The sequence below is a fragment of the Schistocerca nitens genome, chromosome 6, assembly GCF_023898315.1.
Source record: "Schistocerca nitens isolate TAMUIC-IGC-003100 chromosome 6, iqSchNite1.1, whole genome shotgun sequence".
NCBI classification, from domain to species: Eukaryota; Metazoa; Arthropoda; class Insecta; order Orthoptera; family Acrididae; genus Schistocerca; species Schistocerca nitens.
The window spans coordinates 620,150,897-620,175,094 of record NC_064619.1 but is presented as its reverse complement, the minus strand read 5'-3'; the positions used below and the strand labels follow the sequence as shown (position 1 = coordinate 620,175,094).

Sequence of the window (24,198 nt, the reverse complement as noted above, 5' to 3'; positions counted from 1 at the left end):
GGAGTTCAGTAATTTCATTCTAGGCAAGATGGAGGATGACAGTTATCTTCCACGCTTATGTTTAGTGACGAGGCAACATTCCATTTAAAAAGGAAGGTGAACCGTCCTAATATGAGAATATGGTGTACGGAAGAAGCACATGAAATTGTACAACATGAGAGGGACTCTCCAAAATTTAATGTTTTTTGTGCAGTATCACGGGTACAGGAGTATGGTCCATTTTTCTTTGCCCAGAACACCGTTACAGGAAGCACCTATCTCGATATGCCTGAGAACTTTCCTTTCCCACAGTTGGAGACTGATTCGAACAACTTCATTTACCAACAGGATGGGACACCGTCTCATTGGCATCTAGAAATGCGGGAATTTTTAAATCAAAGGATTACTGAACGATGGATCGGTCGCACTGGACCAAATGATTCATTCAGACTTACATTACTGGCCTCCAAGGTTACCGGACCTGACTGTGTGCGGTTATTTGTTGTGGGGGTTTATAAAAGACTTTGTTTATGTGCCTCCGTTACCAGCAACAATGAATGAACTGAGACATCGTATTAGAGCAGCTGCAGAGAGATGTACGGGCGATTAGACGTGCAAGAGTGCTGGAAGCTGCAACTCAGGACATGCTCGCTGCAGTGTGTGAATTCTGCACTGACATGTGCCGTGCATCTCAAGGGGGACATATCGAAGACCTAAGAAAAGGTGTGAAAAAAACGTTTTGAGTTTCCGTTCATCAAAAAACAAAAATCATTGTATATGTTTATTAGTTTCAGATATATAGACGTGCCAAATCGGATGATTCTCTTTGATACTCCCAGTAGATATGAATAATTATTTAATCAAGTATACAGCGTTGTGTCGCTTACCATAGTTATGTGAATTTATTTCATAGTATGATGGCAGAAATGTTAAGGACCATCGTTAACAAGGCCGCCCTTGACCGGGGGGAAAGGGGGGGGGGGCGGCGCCCACCTCTAAGGGGAAAGGAAAAAACGTAGTTTGGTGTTTTTCTTTCAAGAAAATGATTTAAAAGTCGGCATTAGCGTATATTTTTAAAAGGGTTGGAACAGAAAAATTTTTATGGCTACTTAGAAGTCGCCATTCGTCTTCCAAAATATTAAAAATATACCATACCCCCCGAGTTCTATCACCGCCCCTCCAGCGAACTATCGTAAGGGCGCCCTTGTTTACGTGCTGTAGCAAGACGACTATAAAATTAATTTTATATTGCGGTGAGTCATAGATTAATTTTTGAGGTTATTATAATTTATTATTGCAAAAGTTGGCAATGCAAACCCTAGCATCATAGACTGAAACATTTCGTACATTTTAAATTCGTATTCTTCAGAGGTTCCATTGTAATGTTTCGTTTATTAGCCCTGCAAGTAAACAGTGGTAAGTCAATGCTGACTGACGTTAAGTGCACACAGTTTGTAAGTAAATAATGTTAAGAACACATTCAAGTATTTTTATCACTTAAAGTTTGAATAGAATTTAAGAGTTTAAAAACATGTCGTCACTTACGAAAATTTTGAAAAGAATAACGTATGTCAATAAAAAAAATCACATTGTATATACTTGTCATATTTTATTGAAACTTTACTGCGTAATTTCTCACTACAACTAACTTATCCATTACAACTGGTTACGTCGCAGGTCTTGAGCTGATGCCGTGGCAGGTCGTCCAAAGCAGCTATATTTTTAACTTGTGTGAATGTTCTTCACATCTTTATTGGCAACAGTGCAAAAACACGGGCGATGTCAGTTTCTACTGTGAAATTCTTTTGTGAGTTGTTTTCGTAATAAATATTGTGCTATGAAAACATGTTTTGACTTATCGGCATTTACGTAACATACAGTTAGAAAAAAAAAATTGATAGCAGAATTGAACACTGTGGCCATAAATCTGCAGCCATTAAAATTCGTCACAGAACATTGATGAAATCTGCGCGTTTGATTTATGGCACGGCTGAATGGGCCTTCATCGAGCGAGAGCTGGCGAGTACTGACCTGTCCATCTTGTGGTCGAGCAGAGCCGGAGGCGTCGGCGGCGGGTGCTGGTGTGGGTGGGGGTCGGTGTAGGAGGCGGGGAACTCGTCCCCGTCCGGGGGCAGTCGCGACGCGCTGGGGGGCGGCACGGGAGACGCTGGGGGCGGCCGGGTCGCGTCCGGCGCCGCCTCCATCGCGTGCCCGCCTGCAACACGCACCACGATACCTTGTAGCATTTCTCACTGCTGGAAGCGTTGCTTTATTCTTACAGATTACAGAAGAGTTGAGCGAAGCTGTAGGCTGTCGTGGGATGTTCCACCAACAGCAACCACTTGCGCTGTGATTTGGTTGCTGTAGTGAAAGCTAGAAAGGTTATCATATTGGTTGGTTGGTTTGTGGGATGAAAGGGACCAGACAGCTCCCGTCATCGGCTCTTTTTCCAAAACTTAAAAACTTAAAAACACCCACACAGAATAAAAACGAACAAGGAAAAGATGACAGACGACACAGGACAAGAGAAACTTAGACAAAGACCAGACAAAACGAATTAAAATCACACAGAGTGTGACGGTGGTTGGCCGACCAGAGAAAAAAAAAAGGAAAAGCTAACCACCGAGAAACTCATTAAAAACTCAGTCTAAAACCGTAGGATAAATGCCAGACTCAACACAAAAAAGTACAAACACTTAGATTAAGTTATAAAAGCCCCCCCTGCCCGAATAAAACGTAAAACTGAGCCTGTCATGGCAGTGTCATCTGTAAAAAGGGCAGGGAGCCTATCAGGCAGCGCAAATGTCTGCCTAACAACGGCTAAAAGGGGACAGGCCAACAAAATGTGGGGCCACTGTCAAAGCCGCCCCGCAGCGACATAGAGGAGGGTCCTCCCGACGCAGTAGATAACTGTGCGTCAGCCGGGTGTGGCCAATGCGGAGCCGACAAAGGACAACTGAGTCTCTGCGATTGGCTCCCATGGATGACCGCCACACAGTCGTCGTCTCCTCGATAGCATGGAGTTTATTGGGTGTGGTCAGATTGCGCCATTCAGCGTCCCATAGCGCAAAAACTTTGCGGCGTAAGAAGGCTCGCAAATCAGTCTCCGGGAGGCCAACGTCCAGAGATGGTTTACTGGTGACCTCTTTCGCCAGGCGGTCAACATTTTCATTGCCGGGTATCCCAACATGGCCTGGGGTCCACACAAAGACCACAGAGCGGCCGCAACGGGCAAGAGCATGGAGGGAGTCCTGGGCAGCCATCACCAGACGAGAGCGAGGGAAACACTGGTCGATAGCTCGTAAACTGCTCAGGGAGTCGCTACAGATAACGAAGGACTCACCTGAGCAGGAGCGGATATACTCTAGGGCACGGAAGATGGCGACCAGCTCAGCAGTGAAAACGCTGCAGCCAGTCGGCAAGGATCGTTGTTCGTAATGGTCCCCTAGAGTTAGAGCATAACCGACACGACCAGCAACCATCGAACCGTCAGTGTAAAACACGCCAGAGCCCTGATACATGGGTCGGCCGCGGTGGTCTAGCGGTTCTAGGCGCTCAGTCAGGAACTGCGCGACTGATACGGTCGCAGGTTCGAATCCTGCCTCGGGCATGGATGTGTGTGATGTCCTTAGGTTAGTTAGGTTTAAGCAGTTCTAAGTTCTAGGGGACTTATGACCACAGATGTTGAGTCCCATAGTGCTCAGAGCCATTTTAATAATAATAATAATAATAAAAGCCTGATACATGGCTAGGATGGAATAAAAGCGGCGGCGGAAGGCCACCGGAGGGACTGAGTCCTTCGGGCCCTGTGCCAATTCGAGCCGAAGGCAAGGGCGAGGCACACAGCACGAGGGTGGGTTATCATATTGTCTTTAATTTACTGATGATGATGAGGTCCCATACTCCGAGGAGAGTACCAGGCCACTGCCTTCCTCCGACCGTAATGGGGATGAATGATAATGATGATGAGGAAGACGACACAACAACACCCAGTCATCTCGAGGCAGGGAAAATCCATGACCCCGCCGGGAATCGAACCCGGGACCACGTGCGCGGGAAGAAAGAACGCTACCGCAAGACCACGAGGTGCCGATTTTAATTTACTAAGAGTAACTAAATAATTATTCACATACATTCCATTATAGCATGGGAGGCCCTCTCAGTACTGTACTACACCGTTCAAAAATGGTTCAAATGGCTCTGAGCACTATGGGACTTAACTTCTGAGATCATCAGTGCCCTAGAACTTAGAACTACTTAAACCTAACTAACCTAAGGACATCACACACATCCATGCCCGAGACAGGATTCGAACCTGCGATCGTAGAGGTCGCGTGGCTCCAGACTGTAGCGCCTAGAAACGCTCGGCCACTTCGGCCGGCAGGACACAAGACTGTCTGGCTGTACGATAATCTGCATTCCGACAAGACGTTAATTTTGTTCCATTTACTCTTCAATCTGTACATCGAGGAAGCAATGATGGAAATAAAAGAAAGGTTCAGGAGTGGAATTAAAATACAAGAAAGGATATCAGTGATACGATTCGCTGATGACATTGTTATCCTGAGTGAAAGTGAAGAAGAATTAAATGATCTGCTGAACGGAATGAACAGTTTAATGAGTACACAGTATGGTTTGAGAGTAAATCGGAGATAGACGAAGGTAATGAGAAGTAGTAGAAATGAGAACAGCGAGAAACTTAACATCAGGATTGATGGTCACGAAGTCAATGAAGTTAAGGAATTCTGCTACCTTGGCAGTAAAATAACCAATGACGGACGGAGCAAGGAGGACATCAAAAGCAGACTCGCTATGGCAAAAAAGGCATTTCTGGCCAAGAGAAGTCTACTAATATCAAATACCTGCCTTAATTTGAGGAAGAAATTTCTGAGGGTGTACGTCTGGAGTACAGCATTGTATGGTAGTGAAACATGGACTGTGGGAAAACCGGAACAGAAGAGAATCGAAGCATTTGAGATGTGGTGCTATAGACGAATGTTGAAAATTAGGTGGACTGATAAGGTAAGGAATGATGAGGTTCTATGCAGAATCGGAGAGGAAAGGAATATGTGGAAAACACTGATAACGAGAAGGGACAGGATGATAGGACATCTGCTAAGACATGAGGGAATGACTTCCATGGTACTAGAGGGAGCTGTAGAGGGCAAAAACTGTAGAGGAAGACAGAGATTGGAATACGTCAAGCAAATAATTGAGGACGTAGTTTGCAAGTACTACTCTGAGATGAAGAGGTCAGCATAGGAGAGAAATTCGTGGCGGGCCGTATCAAACCAGTCAGAAGACTGATGACCCAAAAATAAAGACAACTGAGATACTAAGGAGGTACGAATCACTTGGTGCATCATCTTCAATGTAACTAGTGACCGGCCAACCAAGTGATACGCGCCAAGCAGGCGGTGCTAAGTATGATGATACGCCGTTAAGACGTGTGAGTTTAAGCACGCATCTCTGCGAGCAATGCAAGTTATATTACGAATTTAGGAGTGTAATTTGCTTGTAATATGTTGGTAAAACGTACTGTGCATTAGAAAATGGACTGAATTTGGACTAATGAGATTGACAGATGATTTCGTCTGTGAACTTGTCCGCGTACTCATCATCATGCAACACTGTAGAAAGCCAGTCCCAAAAAATGGTTCGAATGGCTCTGAGCACTTAACATCTGAGGTCATCAGTCCCCTAGACTTAGAACTACTTAAACCTAACTAACCTAAAGACATCACACACATCCATGCCCGAGGCAGGATCCGAACCTGCGACCGTAGCAGTCTCGCGGTTCCGGACTGAAGCCCCTAGAACCGCTCGTGTGTCTGTTGTGTTTACTGGAATTACATAAGAACGCACCTACCTTACACAACTAGCAGATTCAAATGGACGTATGTTTCAGTAGTTATGCAGACGCTTGCACAGGTTATATTAGCGTGGAGAGTTGCATCAAACCAGTTAATGGACTGAAGAACAGAACAGGTGTGACGGTACGGAGCGGGTAGGCGAAGGGCAGGGTGCAGAGGACGCTGCCCCCACTCCCACCCCTCCCCCACCCCCACCCCCTGTCGGCAGGTGCTGTGCTGCAGTCAGGAGTCTGTGTCCGACGGTCGTAACCCTCAGGCGATATATCAGCGGCATGCCTGCGGTGAGTGAGTTTTGTCTACGCAGCCTGGGGTAGTTACGTCTGCCGCGGAGATTAAAAAGCGCGGACACGCCGCCGCCAGCACCGCGCCCAGGTAACGAACGCAAGAGTCCTGTCTTCTTCGCAGTAGTTGCGCTACTATGCGTCTATACCGCTAGGCGTTTCCTGCCAAATTCCTACATCTCTAATTTTTTTTAAAATAATCGGTATCGATCTTATTAGAGCCAAAACGTTTTCTTCGGCCGGCGACCTTAGCGTTAACAGATGTTCCTTATCCGTACGTTGAAGTGGATAACAAAACACTTACGTACGGATGAGTGTCTATACCTCCTGCTCCCCCTGCCCCACATTTTCATGAAATGAAAACACTTCTTACCTAAGCGCGCGGTAACCGACTGAAATTATTTAAAACAGCTTTTTGCATTCCTGGAGCTCATGTCCATCGTGGGAAAAAATATGAAAAAATAAATTACTTTTATTTCACGTCTATGGTCACAAACTTGTAGGTCCTCAGACTACCGGTTTCGGTCAGCAATGTATACTAGGATATGTTATGTTTTATATACAGGGTGTTACAAAAAGGTACGGCCAAACTTGCAGGAAACATTCCTCACACACAAAGAAAGAAAATATGTTATGTGGACATGTGTCCGGAAACGCTTACTTTCCATGTTAGAGCTCGTTTTATTACTTCTCTTCAAATCACATTAATCATGGAATGGAAACTCACAGCAACAGAACGTACCAGCTTGACTTCAAACACTTTGTTACAGGAAATGTTCAAAATGTCCTCCGTTAGCGAGGATATATGCATAGACCCTCCGTCGCATGGAATCCCTGATGCGTTGATGCAGCCCTGGAGAATGGCGTATTGTATCACAGCCGTCCACAATACGAGCACGAAGAGTCTCTACATTTGGTACCGGGGTTGCGTAGACAAGAGCTTTCAAATGCCCCCATAAATGAAAGTCAAGAGAGTTGAGGTCAGGAGAGCGTGGAGGCCATGGAATTAGTCCGCCTCTACCAATCCATCGGTCACCGAATCTGTTGTTGAGAAGCGTACGACCACTTCGACTGAAATGTGCAGGACCTCCATCGTGCATGAACCACATGTTGTGTCGTACTTGTAAAGGCACATGTTCTAGCAGCACAGGTAGAGTATCCCGTATGAAATCATGGCGGTGAATCGAGGAAGTGCAGTACATACTGACGAAACTAAAATGAGCTCTAACATGGAAATTAAGCGTTTCAGGACACATGTCCACATAACATCTTTTCTTTATTTGTGTGTGAGGAATGTTTCCCGAAAGTTTGGCCGTACCTTTTTGTAACACCCTGTATATAATGCAGGTGTGCCTTGTTATACTTAAAGCTCACAATTTTCACATGTATGCCAGTAATACTTTTCATTATGGTCTATTTGACTGTTTTATCCTGCAGACAATCTGCTAGCTGTATTTGTGTTTTTCCCATATTTTGCTGCAGATCTGAAGATGGTTCAAATCAAACGGCTCTGAACGCTATGGGACTTAACATCTGAGGTCATCAGTCCCCTAGAACTTAGAACTACTTAAACCTAGTAAACCTAAGGATAAGACAAACATCCATGCCCGAGGCAGGATTCGAACCTGCGACCGTAGCGGTCGCGCGGTTCCAGACTGAAGCGCCTAGAACCGCTCTGCCATACCTGCCGGCCCTGTAAATGGTCATTGCTGATCGAAACCGGCAGTCTGAGGACCTACAAGTTTGTGACCATAGGCGTAAAATAAAAGAAATTTATTCTACGTTTTCGGGTCACTCTTCCATTCGCGACCAAGTCACATCTTGCGAATATGAAAAAATATAAACAAACAGCTCCCGCCATTCTAGCAGGCGTCCCGTACCCCTGTAACACCTGTTTAGTATCAAATGTTATTATGCAGGTCGGCAGCTATGTTACTTTTTATCAATTGCTGGAATTTGTGTTTACATGTTTTCGTAGTCGCAGTCAAATTTTAATTTGTAGCCATGGCAGATGTGTGCGGTCACAGTTACACCATTTAGGGGCGCTTAGTGACAAGTGTGTGGGCGCTCGAATGACAACACACAGTGCAAGAGAAATATTATGGGAGCATTCCGGGAAAGGTTTAACAAGGCTCCACGGCGAAAGGCAAAACTTCTGAATTGGGGAAGACATACTTTTGCTTTTGGCAGTGGTAAAGACAGGCCACGGAGTGGAAGGAAGAAGACACGAGAAGAAACGTGTGCCGGAGCCGACTGAACAAGCTCCTTATGGAGTCGACACGCAAACGCGCTTTGGAACTCGGTATGCCGAGGACAACAACGCGAGAGCACATGAGAAAACACGTGAACGTCAGACATTTTAGATCGACGTTCGTAAACGAGTTACCGGATACAGAGCAAAAGGAGAGCGTTTAAGCATCCCACGTGAGCCGTGCCTAGTTTATGTTTCCATACGAATTTACTATTTATCACAAATCGCGTGCTAGAGATATTGTCGTTTAGGCCAAAGAGAATCATCATTACACAATCAGAAAGGAACCCACCTGACCTAATGCCACGGGCAGCGATGACGTGACAACATCTACTTGGACCGTGCTTGTTTGAAGGGATTGTGAATGGCGCAGATGGTTAATACCTCAGCTTGAGGAGAGGAGCCTCCCAGAACGCAAACGCTTGCAGCTATGCTCTCGTAGTGCGCGAATTCCTAGATAGACACGGTCCAGTACGGTAGGTAGGTCGTGGTTCATCAGCAACAACACCTCCCTTAAAAACGGCCACCGAGAAGTCTGACGTCACCACACCTGACAAGTCGTTACGGGGAGTCACTAAGGCACATGTATCTGCACGTCATTATGCTACAAACAAAGAGCCGCGCAAAGCTGCTAAGCGTGCATTCCGCACTACGAGGTGCGGCTAGAAAAAAACCGGACTGATGCTGGAAAAAACATTTATTTACAATTATTTACAATTTCATGTTATCTCCTTCAATGTACTCTCCTCCTCGGTCTCTACACCGCTCCATACGAATTTTCCACTGTTCATAGCAATGCTGCAGATCATTTTCGGTAAGTCCATACATTACTTCCGTCGCTTTTTCTTTTACTGCTTCAACAGTCTCAAATCTAGTTCCTTTCAAAGCTGACTTGACTTTAGGGAAAAGAAAAAAGTCACAGGGGGCCAAATCAGGTGAGTAGGGTGGATGATCTAAGATGGGAATGTTGTGTTTTGCCAAAAACGTCTTCACTGACAACGCACTGTGAGCTGGGGCATTGTCTTGGCGAAGGATCCATGACTTTTTTCTCCACAAATCGTTCCGTTTTCTCCGTACTCACTCACATAGGGTAGCCAGGACGCTAATGTAGTAATGCTGATTCACTGTTTGTCCCTCTGGTACCCAATCAATGTGCACAATCCCTTTGATGTCAAAAAAAAAACAATCATCATTGCCTTGAATTTCGATTTTGACATTCGTGGAGAACCAGGAGTTTTCCAACGCATCGATTGGCGTTTAGTTTCGGGATCGTAAGTAAAAAACCACGATTCATCGCAAGTAATAACATTTTGTAAGAAGGTGGGATCACTTTCAATGTTTTCCAGGATGTCAGAACAAATCATTCTTCGGCGTTCCTTCTGTTCAATTGTGAGACACTTTGGAACCATTTCTGAACACACTTTGTTCATGTTGAAACTTTCATGAAGAATCTGCCTAACACTTTCCTTGTCAACTCCTGTTAACTCAGAAACTGCTCTGATTGTTAAACGGCGATCTTGTCGAACAAGTTTACCGATTTTTTCAATGTTTGCATCAGTTTTTGCTGACAATGGTCTGCCAGTGCGAGTGTCATCACTGGTGTCTTCGCGGCCATCTTTAAATCGTTTAAACCACTCAAACACTTGTGTTCGCGATAAACAATCATCGCCGTACACTTGTTGTAACATTACAAACGTTTCACTTGCTGATTTTCCTAGTTTGAAACAAAATTTGATGTTAACACGCTGTTCTTTCTGTACACTCAACATTTTCCGACGCACAGACAAAACGTCAACTACTTAAAACAGACGCCACGGGCAGACTGAGTGCAGGAGGCAGATGAAATTCGAGCAGTAGGCGGAGCGAGAGTCACGTGACAGGCCACGCGACTTTCAGCCTTATTGCATTCGTTTTATTGTTTCACCAGTACTAGTCCGGTTTTTTTCTAGCCACACCTCGTATAAGAGCAGACACACTCAAAAACACGCCAAGGGAAAGGTGGAAGCGTTTGGAAATATGTTTACAGCATGATGGGAAACATACCGATTTACTGGACACGTAATACGTAAGAAAGTACCTGCACTGAAATCAAATTAGCGTTTGGTACTACGAGGTACGCGGACTGTACCCGCCAGGTTAGCCGAGAGCGCTAAAGCGCTGCTTCGTGGACTCGGCTAGGCGCGCCGGCCCCGGATCGAATCCGCCCGGCGGATTAACGACCACGCCAGGTGTGCCGCCCAGCCTGGATGTGGGTTTAGGCGGTTTCCCACATACTACTAGGTGAATACCGGGCTGGTCCCCCACGTCCCGCCTCAGTTACACGACTCGCAGACATTTGAAACACATTCACACTATTTCACGATTTACACCTGACACGGTCAGCTGAGCTACACTAATTCCGTCCCGGGGGGTATGGGGGTGCGGCAGGAAGGGCATCCGGCCACCCCTTCCAATTAACCATGCCAAGTCCGTACTTAACCCTGCCGACCCTGCGCACAATGCGGGATAAAGGCGGTAGCGAAAGAAAGAACTACGAGGTACGCGGACTTCTCGTCCAACCGGTCCATCTATACTCCGCAAGCCACCTTATATGCGTTGCGGAAGGTATTTCTAGTTACCACCATCTTTTCCGCCCTTTTCTATCCAAGAAATGAAATGATGATATGGTATTATTGGCCGAGGGACCCCGTCTGGGGTTGTTCGAACGCCTGGTGGAAGTCTTTCTGTGCCGTGCCACTTGTACGACTTGCGCGTCAAGTGATGAAAATGAGTGAAATGATAACAACGCAAACCACCAAGTTCCGGAGCAGATAAAATCTCTGATGCGGCCTGGAACTGAACGCAAGACCCCACGATCTGGAGGTTACGACGCTAAGCACCAGACTACGAGCTGGGGATTTTCGTTGACGAATTGGGTGTCGAACGAATGACTGTGAGGCCTAAAAAAGCCTTCGAGCAGTAGGTGCGGTCAGCTTGTGAATGAGCGCCTTTACCTGGCTGGGTGGAGGGCAGTGTGGAGGGTAAAAATCGTAGGGGGAGAACAAGAGATCAATACACGAAGCAGATTCAGAAGGATGTAGGTTGCAGTAGGTACTGGGAGATGAAGAAGCTTGCACAGGATAGAGTAGCATGGAGAGCTGCATCAAACCAGTCTCAGGACTGAAGACCACAACAACAAACAACAAACAACCTGGCTGGGATGCGCTCTGGAGGCGGTCAGGCCGCAAACCCAACCACGTGAGTAGGTCGTTAGGCAAACAACTTAGACGTTAAATCTTGCGAGTTGTCAGGCTGCGTCAATTTCGTCTTCAGACATCTTCAATTCTCGATGTTCGGCATCCTCTGCGGAGACCTCCTTTAGGATTCTACTGTTGTCCATTCGGCCATACCGGGACACCAGACCAATTCTAAAGCTGATCCCAGCGGCGCGGTCGAAACGCCGAGAAGTGAAGACCTTGACGGATCCTAACGGCGCAGCCAAACCGTGCAGCCAAACGACTCATTTTACCACCAGTGACTTCTTTTTCTTTCTGGTCATCAGTCTACTGACTGGTTTGATGCGGCCCGCCGGGAATTCCTTTCCTGTGCTAACCTCTTCATCTCAGAGTAGCACTTGCAACCTACGTCCTCAATTATTTGCTTGACGTATTCCAATCTCTGTCTTCCTCTACAGTTTTTGCCCTCTACAGCTCCCTCTAGTACCATGGAAGTCATTCCCTCATGCCTTAGCAGATGTCCTACCATCCTGTCCCTTCTCCTTATCAGTGTTTTCCACATATTCCTTTCCTCTCCGATTCTGCGTAGAACCTCCTCATTCCTTACCTTATCAGTCCGCCTAATTTTCAACATTCGTCTGTAGCACCACATCTCAAATGCTTCGATTCTCTTCTGTTCCGGTTTTCCCACAGTCCATGTTTCACTACCATACAATGCTGTACTCCAGACGTACATCTTCAGAAATTTCTTCCTCAAATTAAGGCCGGTATTTGATATTAGTACACTTCTCTTGGCCAGAAATACCTTTTTTGCCATAGCGAGTCTGCTTTTGATGTCCTCCTTGCTCCGTCCGTCATTGGTTATTTTACTGACTAGGTAGCAGAATTCCTTAACTTCATTGACTTCGCGACCATCAATCGTGATGTTAAGTTTCTCGCTGTTCTCATTTCTACTACATCTCATTACCTTCGTCTTTCTCCGATTTATTCTCAAACCATACTGTGTACTCATTAGACTGTTCATTCCGTTCAGCAGATCATTTCCTAAAGCCAAACTGATCGTCACCTAGCGCATTCTCAATTTTCTTTTCCATTCTTCTGTATATTATTCTTGTAAGCAGCTTCGATGCATGATCTGTTAAACTGATTGTGCGATAATTCTCGCACTTGTCAGCTCTTGCCGTCTTCGGAATTGTGTGGATGATGCTTTTCCGAAAGTCAGATGGTATGTCGCCAGACTCATATATTCTACACACCAACGTGAATAGTCGTTTTGTTGCCACTTCCCCAATGATTTTTGAAATTCTGATAGAATGTTATCAATCCCTTCTGCCTTATTTGACCGTAAGTCCTCCAAAGCTCTTTTAAATTCCGATTCTAATACTGGATCCCCTATCTCTTCTAAATCGACTCCTGTTTCTTCTTCTATCACATCAGACAAATCTTCACCCTCATAGAGGCTTTCAATGTATTCTTTCCACCTATCTGCTCTCTCCTCTGCATTTAACAGTGGAATTCCCGTTGCACTCTTAATGTTACCACCGTTGTTTTTAATGTCACCAAAGGTTGTTTTGACTTTCCTGTATGCTGAGTCTGTCCTTCCGACAATCATATCTTTTTCGATGTATTCACACTTTTCCTGCAGCCATTTCGTCTTAGCTTCCCTGCACTTTCTATTTATTTCATTCCTCAGCGACTTGTATTTCTGTATTCCTGATTTTCCCGGAACATGTTTGTACTTCCTCCTTTCATCAATCAACTGAAGTATTTCTTCTGTTACCCATGGTTTCTTCGCAGCTACCTTCTTTGTACCTATGTTTTCCATCCCAACTTCTGTGATGGCCCTTTTTAGAGACGTCCATTCCTCTTCAACTGTACTGTCGACTGCGCTATTCCTTATTGCTATATCTATAGCGTTAGAGAACTTCAAACGTATCTCCTCATTCCTTAGTACTTCCGTATCCCACTTCTTTGCGTATTGATTCTTCCTGACTAATGTCTTGAACTTAAGCCTACTCTTCATCACTACTATATTGTGATCTGAGTCTATATCTGCTCCTGGGTACGCCTTACAATCCAGTATCTGATTTCGGAATCTCTGTCTGACCATGATGTAATCTAACTGAAATCTTCCCGTATCTCCCGGCCTTTTCCAGGTATACTTTTCCAAGTATACCTCCTCCTCTTGTGATTCTTGAACAGGGTATTCGCTATTACTAGCTGAAACTTGTTACAGAACTCAATTAGTCTTTCTCCTCTTTCATTCCTCGTCCCAAGCCCATATTCTCCTGTAACCTTTTCTTCTACTCCTTCCCCTACAACCGCATTCCAGTCGCCCATGACTATTAGATTTTCGTCCCCCTTTACATACTGCATTACCCTTTCAATGTCCTCATACACTTTCTCTATCTGTTCATCTTCAGCTTGCGACGTCGGCATGTATACCTGCACTATCGTTGTCGATGTTGGTCTGCTGTCGATTCTGATTAGAACAACCCGGTCACTGAACTGTTCACAGTAACACACCCTCTGCCCTACCTTCCTATTCATAACGAATCCTACACCTGTTATACCATTTTCTGCTGCTGTTGATATTACCCGATACTCATCTGACAAGAAATCCTTGTCTTCCTTCCACTTCACTTCACTGACCCCTACTATATCTAGATTGAGCCTTTGCATTTCCCTTTTCAGATTTTCTAGTTTCCCTACCACGTTCAAGCTTCTGACATTCCACGCCCCGACTCGTAGAACGTTATCCTTTCGTTGATTATTCAATCTTTTTCTCATGGTAACCTCCCCCTTGGCAGTCCCCTCCCGGAGATCCGAATGGGGGACTATTCCGGAATCTTTTGCCAATGGAGAGATCATCATGACACTTCTTCAATTACAGGCCACATGTCCTGTGGATACACGTTACGTGTTTTTAATGCAGTGGTTTCCATTGCCTTCTGCATCCTCATGTCGTTGATCATTGCTGATTCTTCCGCCTTTAGGGGTAATTTCCCACCCCTAGGACAAGAGAGTGCCCTGAACCTCTATCCGCTCCTCCGCCCTCTTTGACAAGGCCGTTGGCAGAATGAGGCTGACTTCTTATGCCGGAAGTCACCAGTGACAACGGCCACCAAAGCCTAAAGCCTTGCACCCAAACCTCGAGATGTCACATCTGTACCAGACGTTGTATGTCAATAGAATATCAACCGGAACTCCGATTTAGTTCATACTATGTGGTGTCGTCCACCAGTACCGGCGTAAACGTTAATTAAAAGTAACACCAGAACTACGGGTCACAGGAAAAGCATAACTTTGAATAACTATTAAGAATAGCTTCCATGGGGAAGTTAGTAGAGAGTTGGATAGTCGTAGCAGTAGTACTGGGTTCGAACACTTGCGCGTGGAAGTGATACGTGGGACAACACGTTTATGACACGTAAAAGAGATGTTCGGAATTTACAGCAATGTTCTATTCGCAGTCTGCTGTCGCTTCGTTTCTTTGAAAGTAGTAAACATATAGAGTACTTTCCTGAAGGGTTCAAATGGCTCTGAGCACTATGGGAGTTAATATCTGAGGTCATCAGTCCCCTAGAACGAAGAACTACTTAAACCTAACTAACGTAAGGACATCGCATACATCCATGCCCGAGGCAGGATTGGAACCTGCGACAGCAGTGGTCGCGCGGTTCCAGACTGAAGCGCCTAGAACCGCTCGGCCACTGCGGCGTACTTTTCTAGTTTCACAGAATATACCATCAGAACAGAAAAATAAACAAACAATTGCATCACATGTACGGAAGTAATGGTGATATTGATGATGATGATAATAATAAAATACAGGTAATAAAAGTAATAGTAGTAATAATAAACAAAGTAATATGATCAATAATAAGTACATAACGTTCAAAAATCAATGTAAACAGGACGCCCCGCTCCCACACACACACACACAGTGTCATTCATTGAGGAACAAACGCTTCACAACAATGGCTGCATACGGAAAAGAATGAGGAGAAAATAAATTATAACAGTTTCACGCGTAAACAATTTTAAAAAATTGTCATCATTGGGGTTTGGTACGACAACCTCACGCTCTACCAACTCACCCACGCGAAATATGCGAACAGGTACTCACAGATACGCTTTTCCTTTGCTTCGTACTTGTGGTGTTACTTTTAATTGCCTTTTATGCATGTTCTACTGGACGGTAGCACATATCACGAAATAATCTATGTTTTGGTCGATACTACATCGTCATACAACGTTTGGTACTATCCGAGCGCCGGCCGGTGTGGCTGAGCGGTTCTAAGCGCTTCAGTCTGGAACCGCGCGATCGCTACGGTCGCAGGTTCGAATCCTGCCTCGGGCATGGATGTGTGTGATATCCTTAGGTTAGTTAGGTTTAAGTAGTCCTAAGTTTTAGGGGACTGATGACCTGAGCAGTTAAGTCCCATAGTGCTCAGAGCCATTTGAACCATTTTTGTCCTTATAGGCTAATCTTTTAGCGCTTACATCATCCACAATTCAACATGTGACCTGCTGCCCATGGGAAGTAAGGGTCTGGCTTACTTTTGCCACTCGAACTGACTTATAATTTCTATAATTATTAGTCTGTAAATGATGTAAACACTGATGTAATGTTATTCAGTACACCATCCTGAGTCACAAATAGAAATATCTGCTCTTGTAGCCTTTACACCGTGTAAATAACTTAGAGGATAACATCAGAAGTTCAAAAATGGCATTGAGCACCATGGGACTTAATTTCTGAGGTCATCAGTCCCCTAGAACTTAGAACTCCTTGAACCTAATTAACCTAATAACATCAGTAGCGGTCCCAAACTGTAGCGCCTAGAATGAGCGGTCACCCCGGCCGGCTAACATCAGAAGTTCCACGAGGGTTTTCGCAGATGGTAGCGTTATATATAGATAACTAGCAATGCTAGAAAACTGCAGCGAAATGTAGGAAGAGCCGTAGAGGATTGGCAGCTGACATTAATCATAAACAAGTATAGCGTATAGGACACAAATAGGCAGAAAAGCCCTTTATTCTACGGTTACACGATTTCAGAAGCACCACTAGAAGCAGCCATATTCAGAAAATATGTAGGGGAAGGCGTACACGATTTAATGTGGAATGACAAAATTAAGTTCATCGCAGGTGCCACACTGATATTCACTGGAAGAATCGTCAGGAAGTGTAGTTAATCGGCTGGCCGGTGTGGCTGAGCGGTTCTAAGCGCTTCAGTCTGGAACCGCGCCATCGCTACGGTCACAGGTTCGAATCCTGCCTCGGGCATGGATGTGTGTGATGTCCTTAGATTAGTTAGGTTTAAGTAGTTCTAAGTTCTAGGGGACTGATGACCGCAGCAGTTAAGTCCCATAGTGCTCAGAGCCATTTGAACCATTTTTTTGTAATTAATCCAGGAACGGGATAGCTTACGAAACGCTCGTTCTACCAATACTTCAACATTGTTGCTCAGTGTGGGATGAGTACCAGATAGAAAAGAATGAGAAGATCCAAAGAGGAGCAGCGCATTTCGTCACAGGTTCTTTTAGTCAACGCAAGAACATCATACAGAGTTGCTCACTCAAACTGCACTGACGGGCACCTCAAGCAAGGTGTTCTGCTTCACGATTTTTTTCTCTGTTAAAATTCGGAAAGCGTACGTTCCTAGAAGGGCCAAACAGTATATTGACCTCCCCCCCCCCCCCCATACATCCCCCGCCGCGAGAAGATCACGAAAGTAAAATGCGGAGGCACGGGCAATCGTTCTTCCCGCGAATGTTTCGCGACTGGGAGAGGAAACGGAGCGAGTGACAGTGATACAAAAAGTCCCCTCCGCCGCACACGGTAAGGTGTCCTGCGGAATACAGATGTAGGTGTGGAGGGAACGCCACGGCCGCGGCAGCTGGCAGCACGGCCCGCGCTCTGGCCGAGGCGAGTGGCGCGGCTTTGGCTGTCCTTTTGGTGCGCGGTCAGCCGGCGCGGCGGGTTCGTTGCCTCCTCCTGCCTCGTGCACGCCGGCCCAGCTCAGCGCTCCCGCTCGGCGCCTTTCTGCATCCACGCCACTACCCTAAGGGTTTGGTAGGGGCTTCACAGGCGCCTCCCGCCGTCACCTGTTGACGTGCTACCTGTTGCCTACGTCTCGCGGTCTTCTGTTGACTTTGTTTAAAGGTACTTCTACACGAGCAACGGATATCACATGTTGCTGACAGTATGGAAACGAAGTCCCATGCTTTTTTACAGAGCGTAGGGGAACGATGCGGGAGATCCGCACCGCAGTACTAGACAAGCTCTGAATGGAGGTGGGTTGCCGTTGCAGGTGAAAATCCCTGACCCCGCCGGGAATCGAACCCGGGACCCCGTGCTCGGGGAGCTAGAACGCTACGACGAGACCACGAGCTGCGGACGCTGACAGTATAGCCGGGCTACATTGCCCAGCAACATTAGCAGCAACAAGACTCGCAGCCATATATCGACAACATTGTCAGCCTATGTATTATTATTATTTCTTTTCTTTCTCAGACGTTATGTCTGGTTAAAAATGGAAAGTGACGCGGATCTTCATCAAGCGTGACTTCCTTTTAACTGTACGGTATATGTTATATTGCATTTAGGAACTTTCGGGTAATTGAACATGTATCAATAATTACGGATTTCTGTAGTTGTATATATAAGTTTGGATGTAGCTGTATTGCATTGATGCACTGGTGGATATTGTGTGGTATGACTCCTGTAGTTGATAGTATAATTGGTATAATGTCAACTTTATCCTGATGCCACATGTCCTTGACTTCCTCAGCCAGTTGGATGTGTTTTTCAATTTTTTCTCCTGTTTTCTTTTGTATATTTGTTGTATTGGGTATGGATATTTCGATTAGTTGTGTTAATTTCTTATTTTTATTGGTGAGTATGATGTCAGGTTTGTTATGTGGTGTTGTTTTATCTGTTATAATGGTTCTGCTCCAGTATAATTTGTATTTATCATTCTCCAGTACTTTTTGTGGTGCATACTTGTATGTGGGAACCTGTTGTTTTATAAGTTTATGTTGTAAGGCAAGCTGTTGATGTATTATTTTTGCTACATTGTTATGTCTTCTGGGGTATTCTGTATTTGCTAGTATTGTACACCCGCTTGTGATGTGATCTACTGTTTCTATTTGTTGTTTGCAAAGTCTGCATTTATCTGTTGTGGTATTGGGATCTTTAATAATATGCTTGCTGTAATATCTCGTGTTTATTGTTTGATCCTGTATTGCAATCATGAATCCTTCCGTCTCACTGTATATATTGCCTTTTCTTAGCCATGTGTTGGATGCGTCTTGATCGATGTGTGGCTGTGTTAGATGATACGGGTGCTTGCCATGTAGTGTTTTCTTTTTCCAATTTACTTTCTTCGTATCTGTTGATATTATGTGATCTAAAGGGTTGTAGAAGTGGTTATGAAATTGCAGTGGTGTAGCCGATGTATTTATATGAGTGATTGCTTTGTGTATTTTGCTAGTTTCTGCTCGTTCTATAAAGAATTTTCTTAAATTGTCTACCTGTCCATAATGTAGGTTTTTTATGTCGATAAATCCCCTTCCTCCTTCCTTTCTGCTTAATGTGAATCTTTCAGTTGCTGAATGTATGTGATGTATTCTATATTTGTGACATTGTGATCGTGTAAGTGTATTGAGTGCTTCTAGGTCTGTGTTACTCCATTTCACTACACCAAATGAGTAGGTTAATATTGGTATAGCATAAGTATTTATAGCTTTTGTCTTGTTTCTTGCTGTCAATTCTGTTTTCAGTACTTTTGTTAGTCTTTGTCTATATTTTTCTTTTAGTTCTTCTTTAATATTTGTATTATCTATTCCTATTTTTTGTCTGTATCCTGTATATTTATAGGCATCTGTTTTCTCCATCGCTTCTATGCAGTCGCTGTGGTTATCCAATATGTAATCTTCCTGTTTAGTGTGTTTTCCCTTGACTATGCTATTTTTCTTACATTTGTCTGTTCCAAAAGCCATATTTATATTATTGCTGAATACTTCTGTTATCTTCAGTAATTGGTTGATTTGTTGCTGCCAGTAGTTTTAGATCATCCATGTATAGCAAATGTGTGATTTTGTGTGGGTATGTTCCAGTAATATTGTATCCATAATTTGTATTATTTAGCATGTTGGATAGTGGGTTCAGAGCAAGGCAGAACCAGAAAAGACTTAATGAGCCTCCTTGGTATATTCCACGCTTAACCTGTATTGGCTGTGATGTGATATTATTTGAATTTGTTTGGATATTATTATTATTATTATTACTATTACTGGCTTTCGAGTCGTGTCCATTCAGCCATCTCACAAGGGGAACTTCCCATTGCACCCCCTTGAGATTTAGTGGTAAGAAGGCCCAGTCGATAGCGGGTCGAAAACTAAACACAGATCAAGCACAAAAACAGGAAGAAGGTGTAGTGAACTGTGAAAAAAGAAGTAAAATAGAAACAGTCCAAGTGCAGCATTGAGTGAAGTGGCAGAGCCACAGCGTCGTGGTCAAGTGATCACGGTGCTGAACTGCAACGTGGACGAGCCGTGTTCAAGACTCCTTCATACCATTTACCTTCCTTTTTCACATGCATCCATTGAAATGTCCTGTTTCTGTAGTCTAGGCAGTTGTCATACCATACATTCGTTATAGAATATCACTCGTGTGGTAAGAATATACTACCGGTACAAATAAACGTGATAAACAGTGAGAAATGCCGCATAGACCTCCAACAGAAATGAGAACAACAAATAAACGGTTGTGAACTATCTTACAACAAAGGAATTCAAAATGGAACGCAGCTTCAAAAACGTTGCGAACATATGTTTTTAACAGAGCACAGAGAAACTGTGTGATTTCCTCGGGAGTGATCACATTCATAGTCATAAGGACACCTAAATCGGACAAGGAGACATATCTGTCTCACTCACGCACCTGGCTTACAAGTCAGGTGCGTCGATAAGAGATTCCTATCATATGACACACGTGCTGTCACTTATGCCGTGTATGACACACCAGACGTGTTTTCCGGTGAAGGATTCAGTTGACTTGCCGTTTGCCGTTTGCATTTCTCATTCGAAAGTCACTTCTTTCCGGCTGCTAACAGAGTAGCTGTGCAGAATCAACTTTCATTATAGCTCCCTTCCTTACGTTTCGCTGTTGCAAACGGATGTTCACCGCGACACAGACACAAATTTGAATACAGTGAATAGCGAAAATATTAACAATACTGGCACGAGGGAGCTTTGAATACGGCCCGCCCGCTTTGCAGTCCATCAGCGAGTCCACTTGACCACAACGCCGCCGGGGCTCTTCCACATTCCTCTACGTTGCCCTTCTAGCGCTTCCATCGTTCACTGTTTCTATTTTGCTGTTTTTCGTAGCTGAGTACACCTCCCTGTTATCATGCTTTATCTGTGTTCAGTTTTTGACGGGTTGTCCACTGGGATCTCTTAGCACTAAATCTGAGGGGGGTGCGATGGGGAGTTTCCGTTGTCAGTAATGGAAACAAACACGACACGATACCGTATTGGAGACGATTTTTTGTCAGTTACAGACGTAAGGACGGCAAACGCATAGTCCCCGAGAGAAGAAAATGTCTAATCAGGGCCGGAATACAACCCGGGTCCCTTCTGTGAGCATTCCGCTGCGCTAACCGTGTAGCTACCCTGGCCGACATCCGGCAGTCTATTCCGCAATACATTTCCGGGTGCCGCGCGAGGTAGCTGCGTGGTCTCAGGCGCCTTACCACGGTTCGCGCCGCTCCCCCCGTCGGAGGCCTCCCTCCCTCGGGCGTGGGTGTGTATCTTGCTCTTATCGTAAGTTAGAGTAAGTAGTGTGTAAGCCCAGGGACCGATGACCTCTACAGTTTTGTTCCACAGGAACTTACTACTACATTTCCGGGTCAGAAGTGTTTACACGGACCACAGTTCTGCCGCGAAATAGGCGACAGCGAGCTACTGCAAGCGAGCCCGACTCTCTTGTTTCTGCATTCGACAACGAAAAAAGGTAGGAAGGAAAAGCTTTGTGGATGCGTTCTAATTTTCCTACTAAGCGAACTACTTTCGAAACTCTCGACTTCTGCACTGATATTGGGCAAACACCTCTTCCAGAATAGTGAAACACGATCTGGAATTTATCACAAAAGCACTTCGTCCGAGAACGGGTAAGACTAGTACCAATATGGAACACTGTATACAGGTTTACAACCGGACTTGCGATCATCCTTCCAATTTTAGCTACTGCTGGCTCATACAGAAGGTTGAAGCACTTCTTCAACGTGTACTTTTCATTGGTACGGCTCTTGGTACTAGAAGTTCGCTACGATTTGGTGGAAAGATTCAATGAATTCATCGAGTTTGAAACAACAGCCTAAACGTTGATGTTAATATTTTACTGTGGTTCCCCAGTACAATGAGAGAAATATAGATCTCTTAAATCCGATACAGCCAGCCGTTGTGGCCGAGCGGTTCTAGGCGCTTCAGTCCGGAAGCGCACTGCTGCTACGGTCGCAGGTTCGAATCCTGCCTCGGGCATGGATGTGTGTGATGTCCTTAGGTTAGTTAGGTTTAAGTAGTTCTAAGTCTAGGGGACTGATGACCTCAGATGTTAACTCCCATAGTGCTCAGAGCCATTTGAACCATTTGAAATCCGATACATCTGCGAATTAAAGTTACCGGACGTGAAAAAGAAATGTACACGAAGACAGCAACAAAAAACAGGACAATTGGGAGGTAGATGCGATGAACACCGCAACAAACGTTATCCAGCTTTTAAAAAAAGAAGTCTTAACCTGTGTAAAATAGAACTGCCTCACTACTGCGGATCTTCTATTACCGCGGTGGCTGCTGGAATGTCCTTTTTCAGACTGCTGACTTTTTATGTATTACGTTTTTGTTCCACAACTCCGTCCGTAATTTTACGTATCAAATTTACTTCCCCACTCCCGTATTCTTGCTGATAACGAAGAAATCGAGTGCCTGTAAGTTCGCGCGTCAACTTTCGAACTGAAACGAGATAGATTGTTTCACCGCTCCGATTACGTGAATTGGCACTGCTGCGCTCTCTGCGTGAGAAAGAGGAAGCACGGCTGAGACTGAGAGGCAACTATCTACGGACAAGGACATAGGCATATGTCGCCCGGCCACACGAAATATTCCTCACCTCTGGTGGACAAGACGTCTGCCTTACCTCGAAAACTATTTTCAACAGACTGCTCCACCCACAATATTGCCGTGTCATACAGGAATACTGCTGTGTAAAGTAGCCTCATTGCAGCAATGTTGAATACTCTGGCAGCCACCCATTGCCGAAAGATATGGGCCACGTAACTCCACCCTAATTATTTTTGTGACGTTTCGCCAGCGCTAGTGGCTGGCATTGTCAAATATTTCTTCCATCCACTGCCGGTGTCGGGCTGGAATCGGAGGTCACGTCTACACGTACTCTCTGCGCTTACACGTGAGTGTCTTTCTCCGCTCATTACCGCTGGAATGCTTTCTGAGGAACAATGGGTACTCCACCAGTCTTAAAAGAACTCTCATGAAACCTAACACGCGACGAAGTGACATGGCAGAAGAAGAAATGTTGGCTAAGGCCTTTCTGTCATGGGACAGGACATAATCGGCCATACGTGATGGTCGGGTAGTATGCGACAGCAGATTCTGTCGGATAAGAGGTGTTTCTAAACTCTAGCGCTAGTGTAAGCAGTTGTAGCGCCACTGTAGAGTCAGCTACGGAGGACCAAGGCCGCACACGCGATTTTGAACCAGAACAGCAGTGCGTTTCGGAGAGCAACAAGTTCTCCGTTTCTAGCGACGCTTCGGTGCACCTGTTTCCCATTGGAGTGTTCTGTCTTTAAGCTGTCATGTAACTATACATTTTCATTGTCTGTTTTGGATACAAAAGATACTATTCTTTATACTGTAGGCTGTGAAAATGTCTAACCCAAGAAATAACGACAGAAATGTTAAAACTACTACAGCCGTGTGTTCAACTTGTACCGGATAAAGGAATTTGGGTTATTCCAGACCCAACAGGTATCACATAAATCTAATATTTTTACTTTTTTTCTTTAACAGGCAAAACGGAGAAGTGACGTTATAAATGGGATGAAAATAACACTAAGGAAGAGACAGAAAAAGTCACACTACTCTACATGACAATCAGCGAAGTGAGTGAGAAATACTCGGTTCCAAGAAGTAAATTAAACGAAAGAGCCGGCCGGAGTGGCCAGGCGGTTCTAGGCGCTTCAGTCTGGAACCGCGCGACCGCTACGGTCGCAGGTTCGAATCCTGCCTCGGGCATGGATGTGTGTGATGTCCTTAGGTTAGTTACGTTTAATTAGTTCTGAGTTCTAGGGGACTGATGATCTCAGCAGTTAAGTCCCATACTGCTCAGAGCCATTTGAACCATTTAAACGAAAGACTTAAAAACTTTGCGGAAATACAATGAGATAGCCATAAATCCTGTTTTCAAACAACAAGTTTTTTCCAGAACATTCCGTAATGAACAGGAACCACCAATATTGTACGAGCGGTGAAACCTTCGAAGAAGACTCGATTCAGCGCCAGACTTGTGA

The 24,198-nt window shown here is 44.9% G+C and overlaps 1 protein-coding gene across 1 annotated transcript in view; it reads right to left on the bottom strand.

Annotated features, from left to right (window-relative positions):
- Nucleotides 1–24,198, bottom strand: part of LOC126263528 (serine-rich adhesin for platelets) — a 245,304-nt gene that overhangs the window by 79,722 nt on the left and 141,384 nt on the right. The window contains exon 6 of the mRNA XM_049960622.1: nt 2,011–2,194. Coding sequence (XP_049816579.1) covers nt 2,011–2,194 — 184 coding nt within the window. The remainder of the gene's footprint in view (nt 1–2,010; nt 2,195–24,198) is intronic.